Source organism: Salmo salar, chromosome ssa18 (assembly GCF_905237065.1).
Source record: "Salmo salar chromosome ssa18, Ssal_v3.1, whole genome shotgun sequence".
In the NCBI taxonomy this organism is placed as follows: domain Eukaryota; kingdom Metazoa; phylum Chordata; class Actinopteri; order Salmoniformes; family Salmonidae; genus Salmo; species Salmo salar.
In genome coordinates, this window is record NC_059459.1 from 2,428,956 (window position 1) to 2,446,417 (window position 17,462).

Here is a 17,462-nt window from a genome sequence, read left to right on the forward strand (position 1 = left end):
TGTTGCTGGTCGTTTTTTGTTTTATTTTGTATAGTATTCATTGGTCCACTAAAAATCTTTCAAGATGAACACATCCTCCGCTGCACCTTGGTCTCTCTTCAACGACGGCCGTTACACCAGTGAGCTGAGATAAGGCGGACTTTACCTAGCAGGGTCTTGTAGATGACCTGGAACCAGTGGGTTTGGCGACGAGTATGAAGCGAGGGCCAGCCAACGAGAGCGTACAGGTCGCAGTGTTGGGTAGTATATGGGGCTTTGGTGACAAAATGGATGGCACTGTGATAGACTGCATCCAATTTGTTGAGTAGGGTGTTGGAGGCTATTTTGTAAATGACATCACCGAAGTCAAAAATTGGTAGGATGGTCAGTTTTATGAGGGCATGTTTGGCAGCATGAGTGAAGGATGCTTTGTTGCGAAATAGGAAGCCAATTCTAGATTTAACTTTGGATTGGAGATGTTTGATGTGAGTCTGGAAGGAGAGTTTACAGTCTAACCAGACACCTAGGTATTTGTAGTTGTCCACATATTCTAAGTCAGATCCGTCCAGAGTAGTGATGCTGGGCTGGCGGGCAGGTGTAGGCAGCGATTGGTTGAAGAGCATGCATTTAGTTTCACTTGTATTTAGGAGCAGTTGGAGACTACGGAAGGAGAGTTGTATGGCATTGAAGCTCGTCTGGAGGGTAGTTAACACAGTGTCCAAAGAAGGGCCAGAAGTATACAGAATGGTGTCGTCTGCGTAGAGGTGGATCAGAGACTCACCAGCAGCAAGAGTATTGAGCATTGATGTATACAGAGAAAAGAGTTGTCCCAAGAATTGAACCCTGTAGCACCGCCATAGAGACTGCCAGAGGCCCAGACAACAGGCCCTCCGATTTGACACACTGAACTTTATCGGAAAAGTAGTTGGTGAACCAGGCGAGGCAATCATTTGAGAAACCGAGGCTGTCGAGTCTGCTGATGAGGATGTGGTGATTGACAGAGTCGAAAGCCTTGGTCAGGTCAATGAATACGGCTGCACAGTATTGTTTCTTATTGATGGCGGTTAAGATATCGTTTAGGACCTTGAGCGTGGCTGATGTGCACCCATGACCAGCTCTGAAACAACATTGCATAGTGGAGAAGGTACGATGGGATTCGAAATGATCGGTAATCTGTTTGTTAACTTGGCTTTCGAAGACCTTAGAAAGGCAGGGTAGGATAGATATAGGTCTGTAGCAGTTTGGGTCAAGAGTGTCCTCCCCTTTGAAGAGGGGGATGACAGCAGCTGCTTTCCAATCTTTGGGAATCTCAGACGACACAAAACAGAGGTTGAACAGGCTAGTAATAGGGTTTGCAACAATTTCGGCACATCATTTTAGAAAGAAAGGGTCCAGATTGTCTAGATTTGTAGGGGTCCAGATTTTGCAGCTCTTTCAGAACATCAGTTGACTGGATTTGGGAGAAGGAGAAATGGGGAAGGCTTGGGCGAGTTGCTGTGGGGGTGCAGTCCTGTTGACCGGGGTAGGGGTAGGGGTAGCCAGGTGGAAAGCATGGCCAGCCATAGAAAAATGCTTCTTGAAATTCTCAATGATAATGGATGTATCGGTGGTGACAGAGTTTCCTATCCTCATTGCAGTGGGCAGCTGGGAGGAGGTGCTCTTATTCTCCCAGAACTTTTTTGAGTTTGTGTTGCAGGAAGCAATCACACATATGGAAACATGTTGTAACCAAAAAAGTGTTAAACAAATCTAAATATATTTTATATTTGAGATTCTTCAAAGTAGACACCCTTTGCCTTTGTTTATTTGAGCTGTTCTTACCATAACATGGACTTGGTATTTTACCAAATCTTCTGTATACCACCCCTACATTGTCACAACACAACTGATTGGCTCCAACACATTAAGAAGGAAAGAAATCTCACAATTTAACTTTTATCAAGGCACACCTGTTAATTGAAATGCATTCCAGGTGACTACCTCATGAAGCTGGTTGAGAGAATGCCAATAGTGTGCAAAGCTGTCATCAAAGCATAGAGTGGCTACTTTGAAGAATCTCAAATATAAAATATATTTTGATTTGTTCAACACTTTTTTGGTTCCTACATGATTCCATATTTGTTATTTCATAGTTTTGATGTTTTCACTATTATTATACAATGTAGAAAATAGTAAAAATAAAGAAAAACCCTGGAATGAGTAGGTGTGTCCAAACTTTTGACTGGTACTGTACATACACTCACGCTTATTTCCCTTCACTTCATACACACATCTCTTACTGTTTCTCTCCCTCTTACTCTTTCTCACACACATACACTCTCCCCCTCGAAGTGTTCCTGATTCCCTTATGTCTTTATAAGACCAAAGTGTTGGACTGATTAAAGTCTCTGTTTTATAGAGAGCAGGGAAAAAAATGTGAAAATAAATAAATAAAGCCAGAGTGTCTAGCCCCCTAGGCAACGGACGTTTATATGATAATTAGCTCGGCTCTCATTTGCATTTAATTCTATTTAAAAAATGACTTCTTCTTAAGAATAGAAGTGGGGGAAAAAAATTGATATAGGAGAGAGAGAGGGAAAGAGCAAGATTAGAGAGAGAGAAAGAGTGAGGAAAAAAGAGAGATAGTAAAGAGAATGAAAGAAAAACGGAATTCACTCGCACTTGTTCTCTCACCCCAGTTACTAACCTACATACTAACCACAAAGTGCTTCACCTTTGCCAACTATTGCAATAGATGGCTTGATTAATTTGGGGTGATACATTTTGACTTTGATTGTTTCAATTCCAATGTTACTATAATTTACAATGTGTCCAACAACAAAAAACACATTTATATCAAGCATACAGTGCCGTCATAAAGTATTCACACCCCTTCACTTTTTCCAGATTTTGCTGCGTTACAAAGTGGGAATAAAATGTATTTATTTGTCATTTTTGGTAAACTATCTACACAAAATACTCTGTAAAGTAAAAGTGGAGGAAAAAATCTAACTTTTGTAAAAAATAAATAAAAATTACGCTAATATATCTTGATTCATCCCCTGAGTCAATATATGTTATAATCACTTTTGGCAGCTATTAATGCTGTGAGTCCTTCTGAGTAAGTCTCTAAGAGGTTTCCACACCTCGATTGTGCAACATTTGCCCATTATTCTGTTCAAAATTCTTCAACTTCTGTCAAATTGGTTGTTGGTCATCACTAGTCAACCATTTTCAGGTCTTGCCATAGATGTTCAAGAAGATTTAAGTCAAAACTAAGGAACATTCACTGTCTTCTTGGTAAGCAAGTCCTGTATAGATTTCACCTTCTGTTTTAGGTCATTGTCCTGCTGAAAGGTGAATTCTTCTCTCAGTGTTTGGTGGAAGGCAGACTGAAGCAGGTTTTCCTATAGGATTTTGTCTGTGCTTAGCTCCATTTCATACATTTTTTATCCTGAAAAGCTCCCTAGTCCTTAACGATTACAAGCATATCCATAACATGATGCAGCCACCATCTCATGAAGCCAATGCCAAGAGTCTGGAAAGCTGCCATCAAGGCAAAGGGTAGCTATTTTGAAGAATCTCAAATATAAAATATATTTTGAATTGTTAAAATATTTTGGGGTTAATACATGATTCCATATGTTTTATTGAATTGTTTTGATGTATTCACTATTATTCTACAATGTAGAAAATAGTACAAATAAATAAAAACCCTTCAATGAGTAGGTGTGTCCAAACTTTTGACTGGTTCTGTACATACATACACACACATATATACATACATAAACACATAAATACATACATACATACATACATACATACATACATACATACATACATACATACATACATACATACATACATACATACATACATACATACATACATACATACATACATACATACAGATATATATATATAAATTTTTTTAAACATGTTTTCCTTTATTAATTTCTAACCCTACCACCCCTCCCCTAATTGGAGTAAACTAGTGAACAACAATGCTTAGGCTTCTACTTCCAGCTTATACATACTATATACATCACTGTACTGTGATGTTTCATAAATGTTCTAAACCTTTCTGTTCTCATAATTTCTACAAATTGTAAATAAAAATATACATTTTTGCTAAACATATTATTATATTATTGATCGATTGACTATGACTTTTCAGATCACCTAGTAGTGCTATCTGCAGAGTTAGCTCCAGGTAAATGTTGCAATTCTTCAGCCATTCCTGGACCTGTGATCAAAAACAAGCTACATATGGACAGTACCATAACAGATGATCTAATGATTCTGTTTCTTCGCAGCAAAACCTGCAGAGCTGGGAAGGTTGTATCCCCCAATATATATATATATATATATATATATATATATATATATATATATATATATATATATATATATATATATATATATATATAACATTCTATTGGTTGCAAGAATTCAAAGTTTTGAATCCAGCGTCGTTTTGCGTATTAGTTCATAAACCATGTGCCATGGAATCAGTAGGTCAAAAATCTCTTCCCAACTATTTTGCAATCTATATGGCACTGCTGTAATTATATTGGTCCTTAACTCTTGTGTTGTCTTAAGGGTCAAAAATGACCCGCCACTATGTTAAACAGCAGAGAAAACCCCATAAATTATATTTTTCCAACTTGAAATTTGATGACTTTTCCTAGTGACACCAACATTACAAAAACTGAAACATCGCCTTTGTACACCACCAGGGTACAACGATTGTCTTAGGGTCAGTTTTGACCCGGCAGTTATAAAATCATTTACACTCCACAAAAAACACAAAGACACACACACACACACACACACACACACACACACACACACACACACACACACACACACAATGAGAAATTGAGATTATGTGAGCTACTGATTGAACTCAGCCACCAGCTCCTGAAAAGGAAGATCACCATGGTTGGCACAGTTAGAAAGAACAAGCCTGAGCTCCCCCCTGCACTCCTCGCAACAAGGGGGAGAGATGACTTCTCATCAAAGTTTGCCTTCACCCCCACCACCACTCTAGTTTCTTAACTCCCAAAGAGAAACAAGAATTTGGTCCTCCTGAGAACACTGCACAAAACGGCTGATATTAGTGATCGTCAGGACAGGAAGCCAGCATCATCCTGGACTACAACCACAACAAAGGAGGCGTGGACAACCTGGACAAGGTGATTGGAACTTGTAGATGCAGGATGATGACTGCCCGCTGGCCCCTGGTCATCTTCCATAACATCATTGATGTGTCCTCATGCAATGCCTTTGTGATATGGAACAAGATCAACACTGCCTGGATGCCTGATAAGAGGATCAAGAGGACAGTGTTCCTGGAGCAGCTGGGACAGGCACTTATAATCCCACACATTCAAAGAAGGGAGCGCCTCCCCCACACAGCAGCCTCTGCAGCGCTTGTGAAAGCTGTTCAGGGGGCTGAATCGTGTCCTGATCCACCTGAGGCTGCAGTTGGGGTAGGCAAGAGGAGGAGATGCCAATTCTGCCCCCCAAAGAGGGACTATCAAACAAATACTATGTGCTGCACATGTGAGAAATACATCTGCAAAGTCCATGCACACACACTTGAATACTGTCCTACATGAGCTAATTAGAGTTGATTGATTTTGTTCTTCACATTTTTGTTTGGTATCTATTATCTTACTTTATTCCTATTTATTGTTGTTTGTATACCTTGTGGGTGGGGGCAATGGTTAAAAAAATGTGAGAAGACTAGTATTTTGTAGTTGAATTCTTCATTGTACAGTATATAAGAATATATCACTATGTTGCCAAAAAAATTCAAGACTGAAAACATTTATGAAAAGAAAACAATTATGACAGGTGTGTTGTAATAAAAACGAGTGGTGTCCACTGATGAAATGTCTTTCTGCACTGTGAAGAGGGAAAACCCAGATATTATAAAGTTTGTGATGAATGACAGGTTGTTTCTTCATACAAAATAGCTTTGGGGTTAAAATTCAATTAACCTGTTGGGTCTAGGGGGCAGCATTTGCACGTCTGGATAAAAAAAATGTACCCGATTTAATCTGGTTACTAATCCTACCCAGTAACTAGAATATGCATATACTTATTATATATGGATAGAAAACACTCTAAAGTTTCCAAAACTGTTTGAATGGTGTCTGTGAGTATAACAGAACTCATTTGGCAGGCAAAACCCTGAGACATTTTCTGACAGGAAGTGGATACCTGATGTGTTGTATTGACTTTAAACCTATCCCATTGAAAAACACAGGGGTTTAGGAATATTTTGGCACTTCCTATTGCTTCCACTAGATGTCACCAGCCTTTACAAAGTGTTTTGAGTCTTCTGGAGGGAGATCTGACCGAACAAGAGCCATGGAACGGTGATGTCCCATTAGACACCTGGCGCGCTACTTCATGTTGGGTACCCTCGTTCCAATACGTTATAAAAGACTATGCATTCGTCCACCTTGAATATTATTCATGTTCTGGTTAAAAAGGCCCTAATGATTTATGCTATACAACGTTTGACATGTTTGAACGAACGGAAATATATTTTTTCCCCTCGTTCATGACGAGAAGTCCGGCTGGCTTACATCATGTGCTAACGAGACGGAGATTTTTGGACATAAATGATGAGCTTTTTTGAACAAAACTACATTCGTTATGGACCTGTGATACCTGGAAGTGACATCTGATGAAGAGAATCAAAGGTAATGGATTATTTACATAGTATTTTCGATTTTAGATCTCCCCAACATGACGTCTAGTCTGTATCGCAACGCGTATTTTTCTGGGCACAGTGCTCAGATTATTGCAAAGTGTGATTTCCCAGTAAGGTTATTTTTAAATCTGGCAAGTTGATTGCGTTCAAAAGATGTAAATCTATAATTCTTTAAATGACAATATAATATTTTACCAATGTTTTCTAATTTTAATTATTTAATTTGTGACGCTGACTTGACTGCCGGTTATTGGAGGGAAACGATTTCCTCAACATCAATGCCATAGTAAAACGCTGTTTTTGGATATAAATATCAACTTGATAGAACTAAAAATGCATGCATTGTCTAACATAATGTCCTAGGAGTGTCATCTGATGGAGATTGTAAAAGGTTAGTGTATCATTTTAGCTGGTTTTATGGTTTTGGTGACCCTGTCTTTGACTTGACAAAACATTACACACAACTCTTGTAAATGTACTGTCCTAACATACTCTAAATTTATGCTTTCGCCGTAAAACCTTTTTGAAATCGTAAAACGTGGTTAGATTAAGGAGATGTTTATCTTTCAAATGGTGTAACATAGTTGTATTTTTGAAAAATTTGAATTTTGACATTTATTTGGATTCAAATTTGCCGCTCTTGAAATGCACCTGCTGTTGATGGAGTGCACCACGGGTGGCACGCTAGCGTCCCACCTAGCCCCAAGAGGTTAAGCTCCTTTATTTTAGGGGTTTAGTGAAGGCGGGTCATTTTTGACCCTTAGGACAAAGGGAGAATACAGAATGTTAACACTACACAAGGGTTAAATGAAACTGGTATACTTTTTTATTTATTACAATTTTCTTTAACCAATTAGGGTCTTTAATGCAGGGCCAACATGAAAAATGCCCTACTTTTTCCCACTTTCCTCTTCCATTTTTTGCAGTAATGCTGCAATTAGTTAGTTGTAATTGTGAGTAGAGCAGACATTTCCATATATTTTGTTAGCTGCATGTGTGACATAACTCCACCAGTCCTATTTATGATATAATTTACAAAGATTATAGCATGTTTTTATTCCAAAAATATTTATTTTTTTATCTATTAGTATATTTGAGTTTAACCACAATATTAGTTGTATTATTTTTTGGGGGTGGATTAAATTGAAATTGCAACCAACTTTCTATGGTTGTTTTAAAAATAGCGATATTTGGGAGATTATTTCCTTTCAAATAACCGAAAGTGCGACGTTGTAATCTGAATAAAAGGAAAAAGGCCATTCTTGAACATGGGGTGAGACATTCTTATTAATTTGCTAGAGAACCAGTTCAGATTTAAGTATAACTTTTGTATGACTGAAGCCTTTAGTGAGAAGTCTAATGTTTAATATTTAAGAATTTCTGCCCTCCGAATTCATAGTCATTATATAAATAGGCCTGTTTAAATTTGTCTGGCTTGCCGTTCCAAATAAAATGGAATATTTTTTTCTCATACATTTTAAATAACGGTTTGCTAGGTGTAGGCAAGACCATAAGCAAATTGGTAAACTGGGATATGACTAAAGAGTTAATCAGGGTGATTTTTGCTAACTTTCTATAAGAATGTATCGGAGTGAGATCATTTATTTATTTTGTGATATATATACCGAGTTCGTCCAAATCACCATCAGACAATTGTATTGGTAAACTACACGGTAATGTAAAAGTTATCTTTTTTTGTGATCCAATATGTAATACTTAAGTACACTTCTCATAATTTCGTTGTAATCCAAAGAGGTTAGAAAAAGCATCTAGATACTCTATGATTGTGGATTTAAAATAAAACATGAATCCTCAGTGTACAATGACACCTTTGTTTTTAAGCCCTGGATTTCTAACCCTTTGAAATTATTGTTGGATCTGATTTTAATAGCCAACATTTCAATACATAGTGGACAACCTTGTTTTACTCCTCTTGACAACTTAAAACCTTCTGAGAAGTAGCCATTATTTACCATTTTACACCTAGGGTTACTATCCATCACGTTAACCCATTTTATAAGAGATTGTCCAAAATTGAAATGTTCCAGGCATTTATATATAAACTTCAGTCGTACTTTATCAAAAATATTTTCAAAGTCAGCTATGAAAAGCAGGCCTGGTTTCCCAGATTTTTCAAAGTGTTCTATTGTTTCCACTACTTGTTTTATACTCTCTCCAATGTATTGTCCATGTAAAAAACCTGCCTGTTTAGAATGAATAATATCCGACAATAGCTTTTTAATTCTATGCGCTATACATTTTGCTAGAATTTTTGCATCACAACACCGAAGTGTAAGGGGCCTCCAATTTTTTCAATGGACTGGATCTTTATGTACACCACTTGTATCCTGTTTCAGTAATAATGAAATCAGACCTTCTTGTTGAGTTTCCAGTAATCTACCATTTACATAGGAGAGGTTAAAACATGAGTACATCAAAAAAGTTTGGTAATGGGGATCTTTAATAAATACAAATACAGATAAACTGTCAATCTCTGAAACTCAATTAGATAATTCCTTTGAGGACACAGCAGTAACAATCCAAGGATAAAATGTCTAAAGAAAAGACACAAATGCCTATGGGGGAGGTGTTGCTGTATATGTTCAGAGCCATAATCTTGTAAAACTTAAAGAATATCTTATGTCAAATGTTGTTGAAGTGTTGTGGTTGCAAGTTCACCTGCCTCATCTAAAGCCTCTTCTTTTGGGGTGCTACAATAGGTTAACAGTCAGTATTTGCATAAAATGTGTGCCAAGCTTGATAGTGTTTGTGTGTGATGTTAACAGAGAGGTCTATTTTCTGGGTGACCTGAACATTGACTGGTTAGCAACTAGCTGTCCTCTCAAGAGGAAGCTTCTAACTGTGACGAATGGCTGTAATGTGACCAAGGTTATCACTCAACCAACTAGAGTGCATACCAATAGTGTTGGATCTGTGACATCCATTTGTATTGATCATATCTTCACTAATGCTACAGAGCTTTGCTCCGAAGCAACATCAGTTCACAATGGCTGTAGTGACCATAACATTGTGGTAATAACAACGAAAGCCAAAGTACAAATGGCAGGTCCTAAAGTAAATGATACGAGATCATACAAAATGTTTTCTCATGATTCTTTTGTTGAAGATGTAGAAAATGCATGTTGGTCTGATGTGTATGAGGAACTGAACCCAGATGCAGCTCTGGGAGTGTTTATAAAATAATTCATGACAATTGTCGACAAGCATGAACCTGTTATGAAATTAACTGTGAAAACTGTTAGATTGATGATGAATTGAAAAATGTATTATGCAAAAGAGGCGGCAAACAAGCCAGGCTGCTCAGCTAATCGTTTGACATACTGTACGTTTAGAAAGGTTGTGAATAAACTTGACAAAAATAACAAGAAATTATATTGCCAAACCAAGATAAATGATATAAAACACAATAAAAAAATACTTTGGAGTACGTTAAATGATATCATGGGCAGAAAACCCAATTAATCTCCATCATTCATCGAGTTGATGAGTTATTTATAACAAAATGTTTTGATATTGCCAAAAATGTCAATTACTATTTCGCTAGTAAAGTGGAAAAACTATTTTTATAACGTACTGTGATAAAAATTCCAGATTTTACACATAATCAAATAACATACAGCTCAGACATCCATACACACCACACAAGACATGCCATCAGGGGTCTCTTCACAGTCCACAAGTCAAAAACAAATTCACGGCAACAGAACCATGATCGCATGGAACACCCTTCCATCTCCAATTACACTAGCAAACAGCAAAATTATCTTTAAAAAATGGATAAAACATCTCATGGCACAATAGGGATTTTGAAGTGACATACACACAAACACGCACACACAGACACACTATCACACTACCACACACACATACTGTACATGACTGTAGCCTACCTCTGCGATGTGTACTGTGTACAGCTGGCCATGGAAAGTTGGGGAGTTGTCATTCACGTCTCCTATCTGGATATTTACTGTGTCTTTGACCACCTGCGAAGGCACAAGAGGTACTGATTTGTTAATACACAAACGCACACCGACAAAGAGAAACACAGACACACACAGTACATACACTATGCACAGCAGGGCCTCCCCCTAAAAATAAAACATCTTCAAACATACAAACTGCATCAGTAGCATTTAATTTGTATTAGTTTTTTTCTATAGGCCTATTTATTTCTCCAACACATCACAAATTGCAAGCAAGCTAGTTACAATGCCTCCTAAAGACATGATCGACATCGGGAATAGAGGATAGGGTATATGCTGATCTAGACTGTGATAAATTGCAGGCCACACTACTTGCCTAGAGAGTTTTCAGCTATACTTCTCGGGGCTGTTTATTTACCACCACAGACAGATGCTGGCACTAAGACCCCACTCAGTCGGCTGTATAAGGAAATAAGCAAACAGGAAACCACTCACCCAGAGGCGGCACTCCTAGCGGCCGGAGACTTGAATGCAGGGAAACTTTAATCAGTTCTACCAAATTTCCATAAACATGTTAAATGTGCAACCAGAGGGAGAAAAAAATTCTAGATCACCTGTACTCCACACACAGAGACGTGTACAAAGCTCTCCCTCGCCCTCCATTTGGTAAATCCGACCACAACTATCCTCCTGATTCCTGCTTACAAGCAAAAATTAAAGCAGGAAGCACCAGTGACTCTGTCTATAAAAAAGTGGTCAGATGAAGCAGATGCTTAAACTACAGGACTGTTTTGCTATCACAGACTGGAACATGATCCGGTATTCTTCCGATGGCATTGAGGAGTACACCACAACAGTCACTGGCTTTATCAATAAGTGCATCGAGGACGTCGTCCCCACAGTGACTGGACGTACATACCCCAACCAGAAATCATGAATTACAGTCAACATTCGCACTGAGCAAAAGGGTATAGCTGCCGCTTTCAATGTGCGGGACTCTAACCCGGAAGCTTACAAGAACCATCAAACAGGCAAAGCGTAATATACAGGGCTAAGATTGAATCATACTACACCGGCTCCGACGCTCGTCTTATGTGGCAGGGCTTGCAAACTATTACAGACTACAAAGGGAAGCACAGCCGCAAGCTGCACAGTAACACGAGCCTACCAGACGAGCTAAATCACGTCTATGCTTGCTTCGAGGCAAGCAACACTGAGGCATGCATGAGAGCATCAGCTGTTCCGGACGACTGTGTGATCACACTCTCCGTAGCCGACGTGAGTAAGACCTTTAAAAAGGTCAACATACACAAGGCTGCGGGGCCAAACAGATTACCAGGACGTGTGTCCGGGCATGTGCTGACCAACTGGCAGGTGTCTTCACTGACATTTTCAACATGTCCCTGATTGAGTCTGTAATACCAACATGTTTTAAGCAGACCACCATAGTCCCTGTGCCTAAGAACACAAAGGCAACCTGTCTAAATGACTACAGACCCGTAGCACTCACGTCCGTAGCCATGAAGTGCTTTGAAAGGTTGGTAATGGCTCACATCAACACCATTATCCCAGAAACCCTAGACCCACTCCAATTTTCATACCGCCCAAACAGATCCACAAAAAATGCAATCTCTATTGCACTCCACACTGCCCTTTCCCACCTGGACAAAAGGAACACTAATGTGAGAATGCTTTTCATTGACTACAGCTCAGCGTTCAACACCATAGTACCCTCAAAGCTCATCACTAAGCTAAGGATCCTGGGACTAAACACCTCCCTCTGCAACTGGATCCTGGACATCCTGACGGGCCACACCCAGGAGGGTAGGTAGCAACACATCTGCCATGCTGATCCTCAACACTGGAGCTCCACAGGGGTGCGTGGTCAGTCCCCTCCTCTACTCCCTGTTCACCCACGACTGCATGGCCAGGCATGACTCCAACACCATCATTAAGTTTGCAGACGACACAACAGTGATAGGCCTGATCACCGACAACGACGAGACAACCTATAGGGAGGAAGTCAGAGACCTGGCCGGGTGGTGCCAGAATAACAACCTATCCCTCAACATAACCTAGACGAAGGAGATGATTGTGGACTACAGGAAAAGGAGGACCGAGCACGACCCCATTCTCATCGACGGGGCTGTAGTGGAGCACTTTGAGAGCTTCAAGTTACTTGGTGTCCACATCAACAACAAACTGGAATGGTCCAAACACACCAAGACAGTCGTGAAGAGGGCAGGACAAAGCCTATTCCCTCTCAGAAAACTAAAAGGATTTGGCATGGGTCCTGAGATCCTCATAAGGTTCAACAGCTGCAACATTGAGAACATCCTGACTGGTTGCATCACTGCCTGGTACGGCAATTGCTCAGCCTCTGACCGCAAGGCACTACAGAGGGTACTGCGTACGGCCCAGTACATCACTGGGGCTAAGCTGCCTGCCATCCAGGACCTCTACACCAGGCGGTGTCAGAGGAAGGCCCTAAAAATTCTCGAAGACCCCAGCCACCCCAGTCATAGACTGTTCTCTCTACTACCGCATGGGAAGCGGTACCGGAGTGCCAAGTCTAGGACAAAAAGGCTTCTCAACAGTTTTTACCCCCAAGCCATAAGACTCCTGAACAGGTAATCAAATGGCTACCCGGACTATTTGTATTGTGTGCCCCCCCCCAACCCCTCTTTTTACGCTGCTGCTACTCTCTGTTTATCATATATGCATAGTCACTTTAACTATACATTCATGTACATACTACCTCAATTGGGCCGACCAACCAGTGCTCCCGCACATTGGCTAACCGGGCTATCTGCATTGTGTCCCACCACCCACCACCCGCCAACCCATCTTTTACGCTACTGCTACTCTCTGTTCATCATATATGCATAGTCACTTTAACCATATCTACATTGACATACTACTTCAATCAGCCTGACTAACCGGCGTCTGTATGTAGCCTCGCTACTTCTATAGCCTCACTACTGTATATAGCCTGTCTTTTTACTGTTGATTTATTTCTTTACCTACCTACCTATTATTCACCTAATACCTTTTTTGCACTATTGGTTAGAACCTGTAAGTAAGCATTTCACTGATTGTGACCTGTTGTATTTAGTGCACGTGACAAATAAACTTTGATTTGATTTGATCGTTGATGTTAAGGCTTGACGTAAATCTGCTAGTTAGCTAGCTTGACACATTTTTTACTGATTGTGATTGATCTTCACTGCTCTTAAATAATAACTTCATAATATAGCCTAATACTCATAAGCTTCTAACTCATGATATATGGCTAGCTGGACAATGGCTTGTGTGGATATTTTAGAATATGTTGGTTATATGGAGTCTAGACTACCTGTGTTCAGTGCTTAATATGTATTTCAAGAGATTCTTTAAAACCTTTATAATAAAGGATTGCATGCATATCATCACAGTGGCATAGAGCAGTACAGTAGAGGTGCTTACAGATGTTGCACACTTTTAGTAGCCTAGTCCCTGAAAAATGTGTCCTTTTATGAACACATTTCATGCAATCTACATCATTTTACAAGACCGGAGACTTTGGCAGAATCTTTTTAAATACTGCACAGATGATCTGAGAACATTAAAAACGACCATGTCTTGAATCCATCAATAGCCTAGGCTTAAGTGTGTGGAGACACACATATTGACAATATGAGAAAGAAAGCACAAAAAAATATTTCTAGTTCACTAACTCACCCAGTGATGCGCAGCTCACTCGCCGGCTCATGCCAAAAGCCTCTCTCAATAGGCCTGTTTGGAAGATGCTAAAATATTTTTGCAGCCTATAGCAGAAAGATTAGTCTTCACTTTTCAGCAGGAACCATTTGCTTTCCAACCTGTGTTTTCCCGCAATTGTATTTTAAATATTGTGAAAGACCTGTTTTGTCTGCACGCTGTTCACTGACAGATTTCCTAACTGCAGTCTATGCCTTGTTATTGGGCTACACACAGTACACAGATAGGCAACTTTTTTAAAGAAGATATTGATCCTCTGTGACTAAATTATAGGCCTACTCATTGTGTAGTAAGCTATTCTGAATAATTTAATTGATTTCTGAACAAACAGCAGTAATTATATAACTTGCACATTTATTTCAATTTATCAGGGTTTCTGCAGCACCTCCAGCACCCTTCTCTCGGCTATGATTCTATAAGTAAATAAATTATAAAGTGCTGCTGTGCAGGCAAACAGACCAAATATTGATGATGATGTAAGTGTTATCTAGTGTTAATCAAATGTTATGCTGCTGTGGCAGTACGGTTGATATTTAAACTAGGAAGCTTGCTACACACACTCAACCGGTGACCGGATTTGCGCATGCAATTCATACAGGGCAAACTGGGAAAAAGGCACAACCTGGCGCATGTGAGCTGTGTACACAGCAGACCAACGGATGGGGTAGGGGTGGGCGAACTTGATGACGTCATGACGACTTGGGGACAGTGGGTTCAGAACCACAACAACAAAAACTGTGTACAATAAAATATATATATATACCATTTACATTTACATTTAAGTCATTTAGCAGACGCTCTTATCCAGAGCGACTTACAAATTGGTGCATTCACCTTATGATATCCAGTGGAACAACCACTTTACAATAGTGCATCTAAATACCACCACCCAAAAGAGCACTTGGAAAGAGGGAGGGCAAAGGGACAGGTGCTCGGGCACAGGTAGACCCCTATCTGTGCACGTAACAAGTGTACTGTCTTAACCATGACCTATATGTTTGTGTAGGTTGAAATGTCAGTGTGTTTTAGCATTAGAATGTAACATGTGAGAAAGGTGTCAGAGTAAATAACTCTAAGGAGAGTTAGTCAGGAGTTGTATATACAGTGTGTGAGCTGCTTGACAGACAGGATGTGATACAGCATGTCACAGCGTTGATCATAGTGCAGGTTTGACTCTTACCCCTTGGCTGTCACTCACAGAGAACTCCACCTGCATCTCCGACTTGGTCTGGAAGAGATGGAGAGAGAGACAAGTCAGTATATCCCTTCATAGAGTATGTGAGGGAGGGAGGGAGGGAGGGAGGGAGGGAGGGAGGGAGGGAGGGAGGGAGGGAGGGAGGGAGGGAGGGAGGGAGGGAGGGAGGGATGGAGGTTGTGTGTTTGTTTGTGTGTCAAGGTTATTGTATTTTTGTGTTTTTATATTTTTTATATATTTTTTATTTTTTTATTTGAAATTCAGTTTAGTTTCAGTTAGTTTTCAGACCAGATTTGCTAGTTTTTATTCAGCATAAGATATTATTTTAAAGTATTTATATTTCGTTTTTATATTATTTAGTTTCAGTTTTAGTGTTATTGACAGAAAGCAAGTGTTTTTTGGGATGTCACTTTTTGCTACTGGAGGGCAGCAATACATAAGGTGATCAAATCAAATCAAATCAAATTGTATTGGTCACATACACATGGCTAGCAGATGTTAATGCGAGTGTAGTGAAATGCTTGTGCTTCTAGATCTGACCATGCAGTAATATCTAACAAGTAATCAAAAAAATTCACAACAACTACCTTATACACACAAGTTTAAAGGAATGAATAAGAATATGTACTTATAAATACATATATGGATGAGCGATGGCCGAACGGCATAGGCAAGATGCAGTAGATTGTATAGAGTACAGTATATACATATGAGATGAGTAATGTAGGGTATGTAAACATTATATAAAGTGGCATTGTTTAAAGTGACTAGTGATATATTTCTTGCATACAATTTTTATTATTAAAGTGGCTAAAGATTTGAGTCAGTATGTTGGCAGCAGCTACTCAATGTTAGTGATGGCTGTTTAACAGTCTGATGGCCTTGAGATAGAAGCTGTTTTTCAGTCTCTCGGTCCCAGTTTTGATGCACCTGTACTGACCTCGCCTTCTGGATGATAACGGGGTGAACAGGCAGTGGCTCGGGTGGTTGTTGTCCTTGATGATCTTTTTGGCCTTCCTGTGACATTGGGTGGTGTAGGTGTCCTGGAGGGCAGGTAGTTTGCCCCCGGTGATGCGTTGTGCAGACTTCACTACCCTATGTAGAGCCTTACGGTTGTGGGCGGAGCAGTTGCTGTACCAGCCGGTGATGCAGCCTGACAGGATGCTCTCGATTGTGCATCTGTAAAAGTTTGTGAGTGTTTTTGGTGACCAAATTTCTTCAGCCTCCTGAGGTTGAAGAGGCGTTGTTGCTGAGGAACTTAAAACCTTTGACCTTCTCCACTACTGTCCCGTCGATGTGGATAGGGGGGTGCTCCCTCTGCTGTTTCCTGAAGTCCATGATCATCTTCTTTGTTTTGTTGACGTTGAGTATGAGGTTATTTTCCTGACACCACACTCCGAGGGCCCTCACCTCCTCCCTGTAGGCCATCTCGTCATTGTTGGTAATCAAGCCTACCACTGTAGTGTCATCTGCAAACTTGATGATTGAGTTGGAGGTGTGCATGGCCACGCAGTCATGGGTGAACAGGGAGTACAGGAGAGGGCTGAGAACGCACCCTTATGGGGCCCCAGTGTTGAGGATCAGCGGGGTGGAGATGTTGTTTCCTACCCTCACCACCTGGGGGCGGCCTGTCAGAAAGTCCAGGACCCAGTTGCACAGGGCGGGGTCGAGACCCAGGTGATATGATCCTTGACAAGTCACTCAAAGCACTTCATGATGACGGAAGTGAGTGCTATGGGGCGATAGTCGTTTAGCTCAGTTACCTTAGCTTTCTTGGGAATATGAACAATGGTGGCCCTCTTGAAGCATGTGAGTTTATTAGCAAGAGCATCAGTGATGTTGTACTGATGGTGACTATTGAAACATTCCCCAACCA

The 17,462-nt window shown here is 40.1% G+C and overlaps 1 protein-coding gene across 1 annotated transcript in view; it reads right to left on the reverse strand.

Moving 5' to 3' along the window:
• Nucleotides 1–17,462, reverse strand: part of cdh23 (cadherin-related 23) — an 834,383-nt gene that overhangs the window by 574,375 nt on the left and 242,546 nt on the right. Inside the window, exons 5-6 of the mRNA XM_045700638.1 lie at nucleotides 15,572–15,619; nucleotides 10,600–10,692 (exon numbers count right to left, since the gene is read on the reverse strand). Of these exons, the coding sequence (XP_045556594.1) occupies nucleotides 10,600–10,692; nucleotides 15,572–15,619 (141 nt within the window). The remainder of the gene's footprint in view (nucleotides 1–10,599; nucleotides 10,693–15,571; nucleotides 15,620–17,462) is intronic.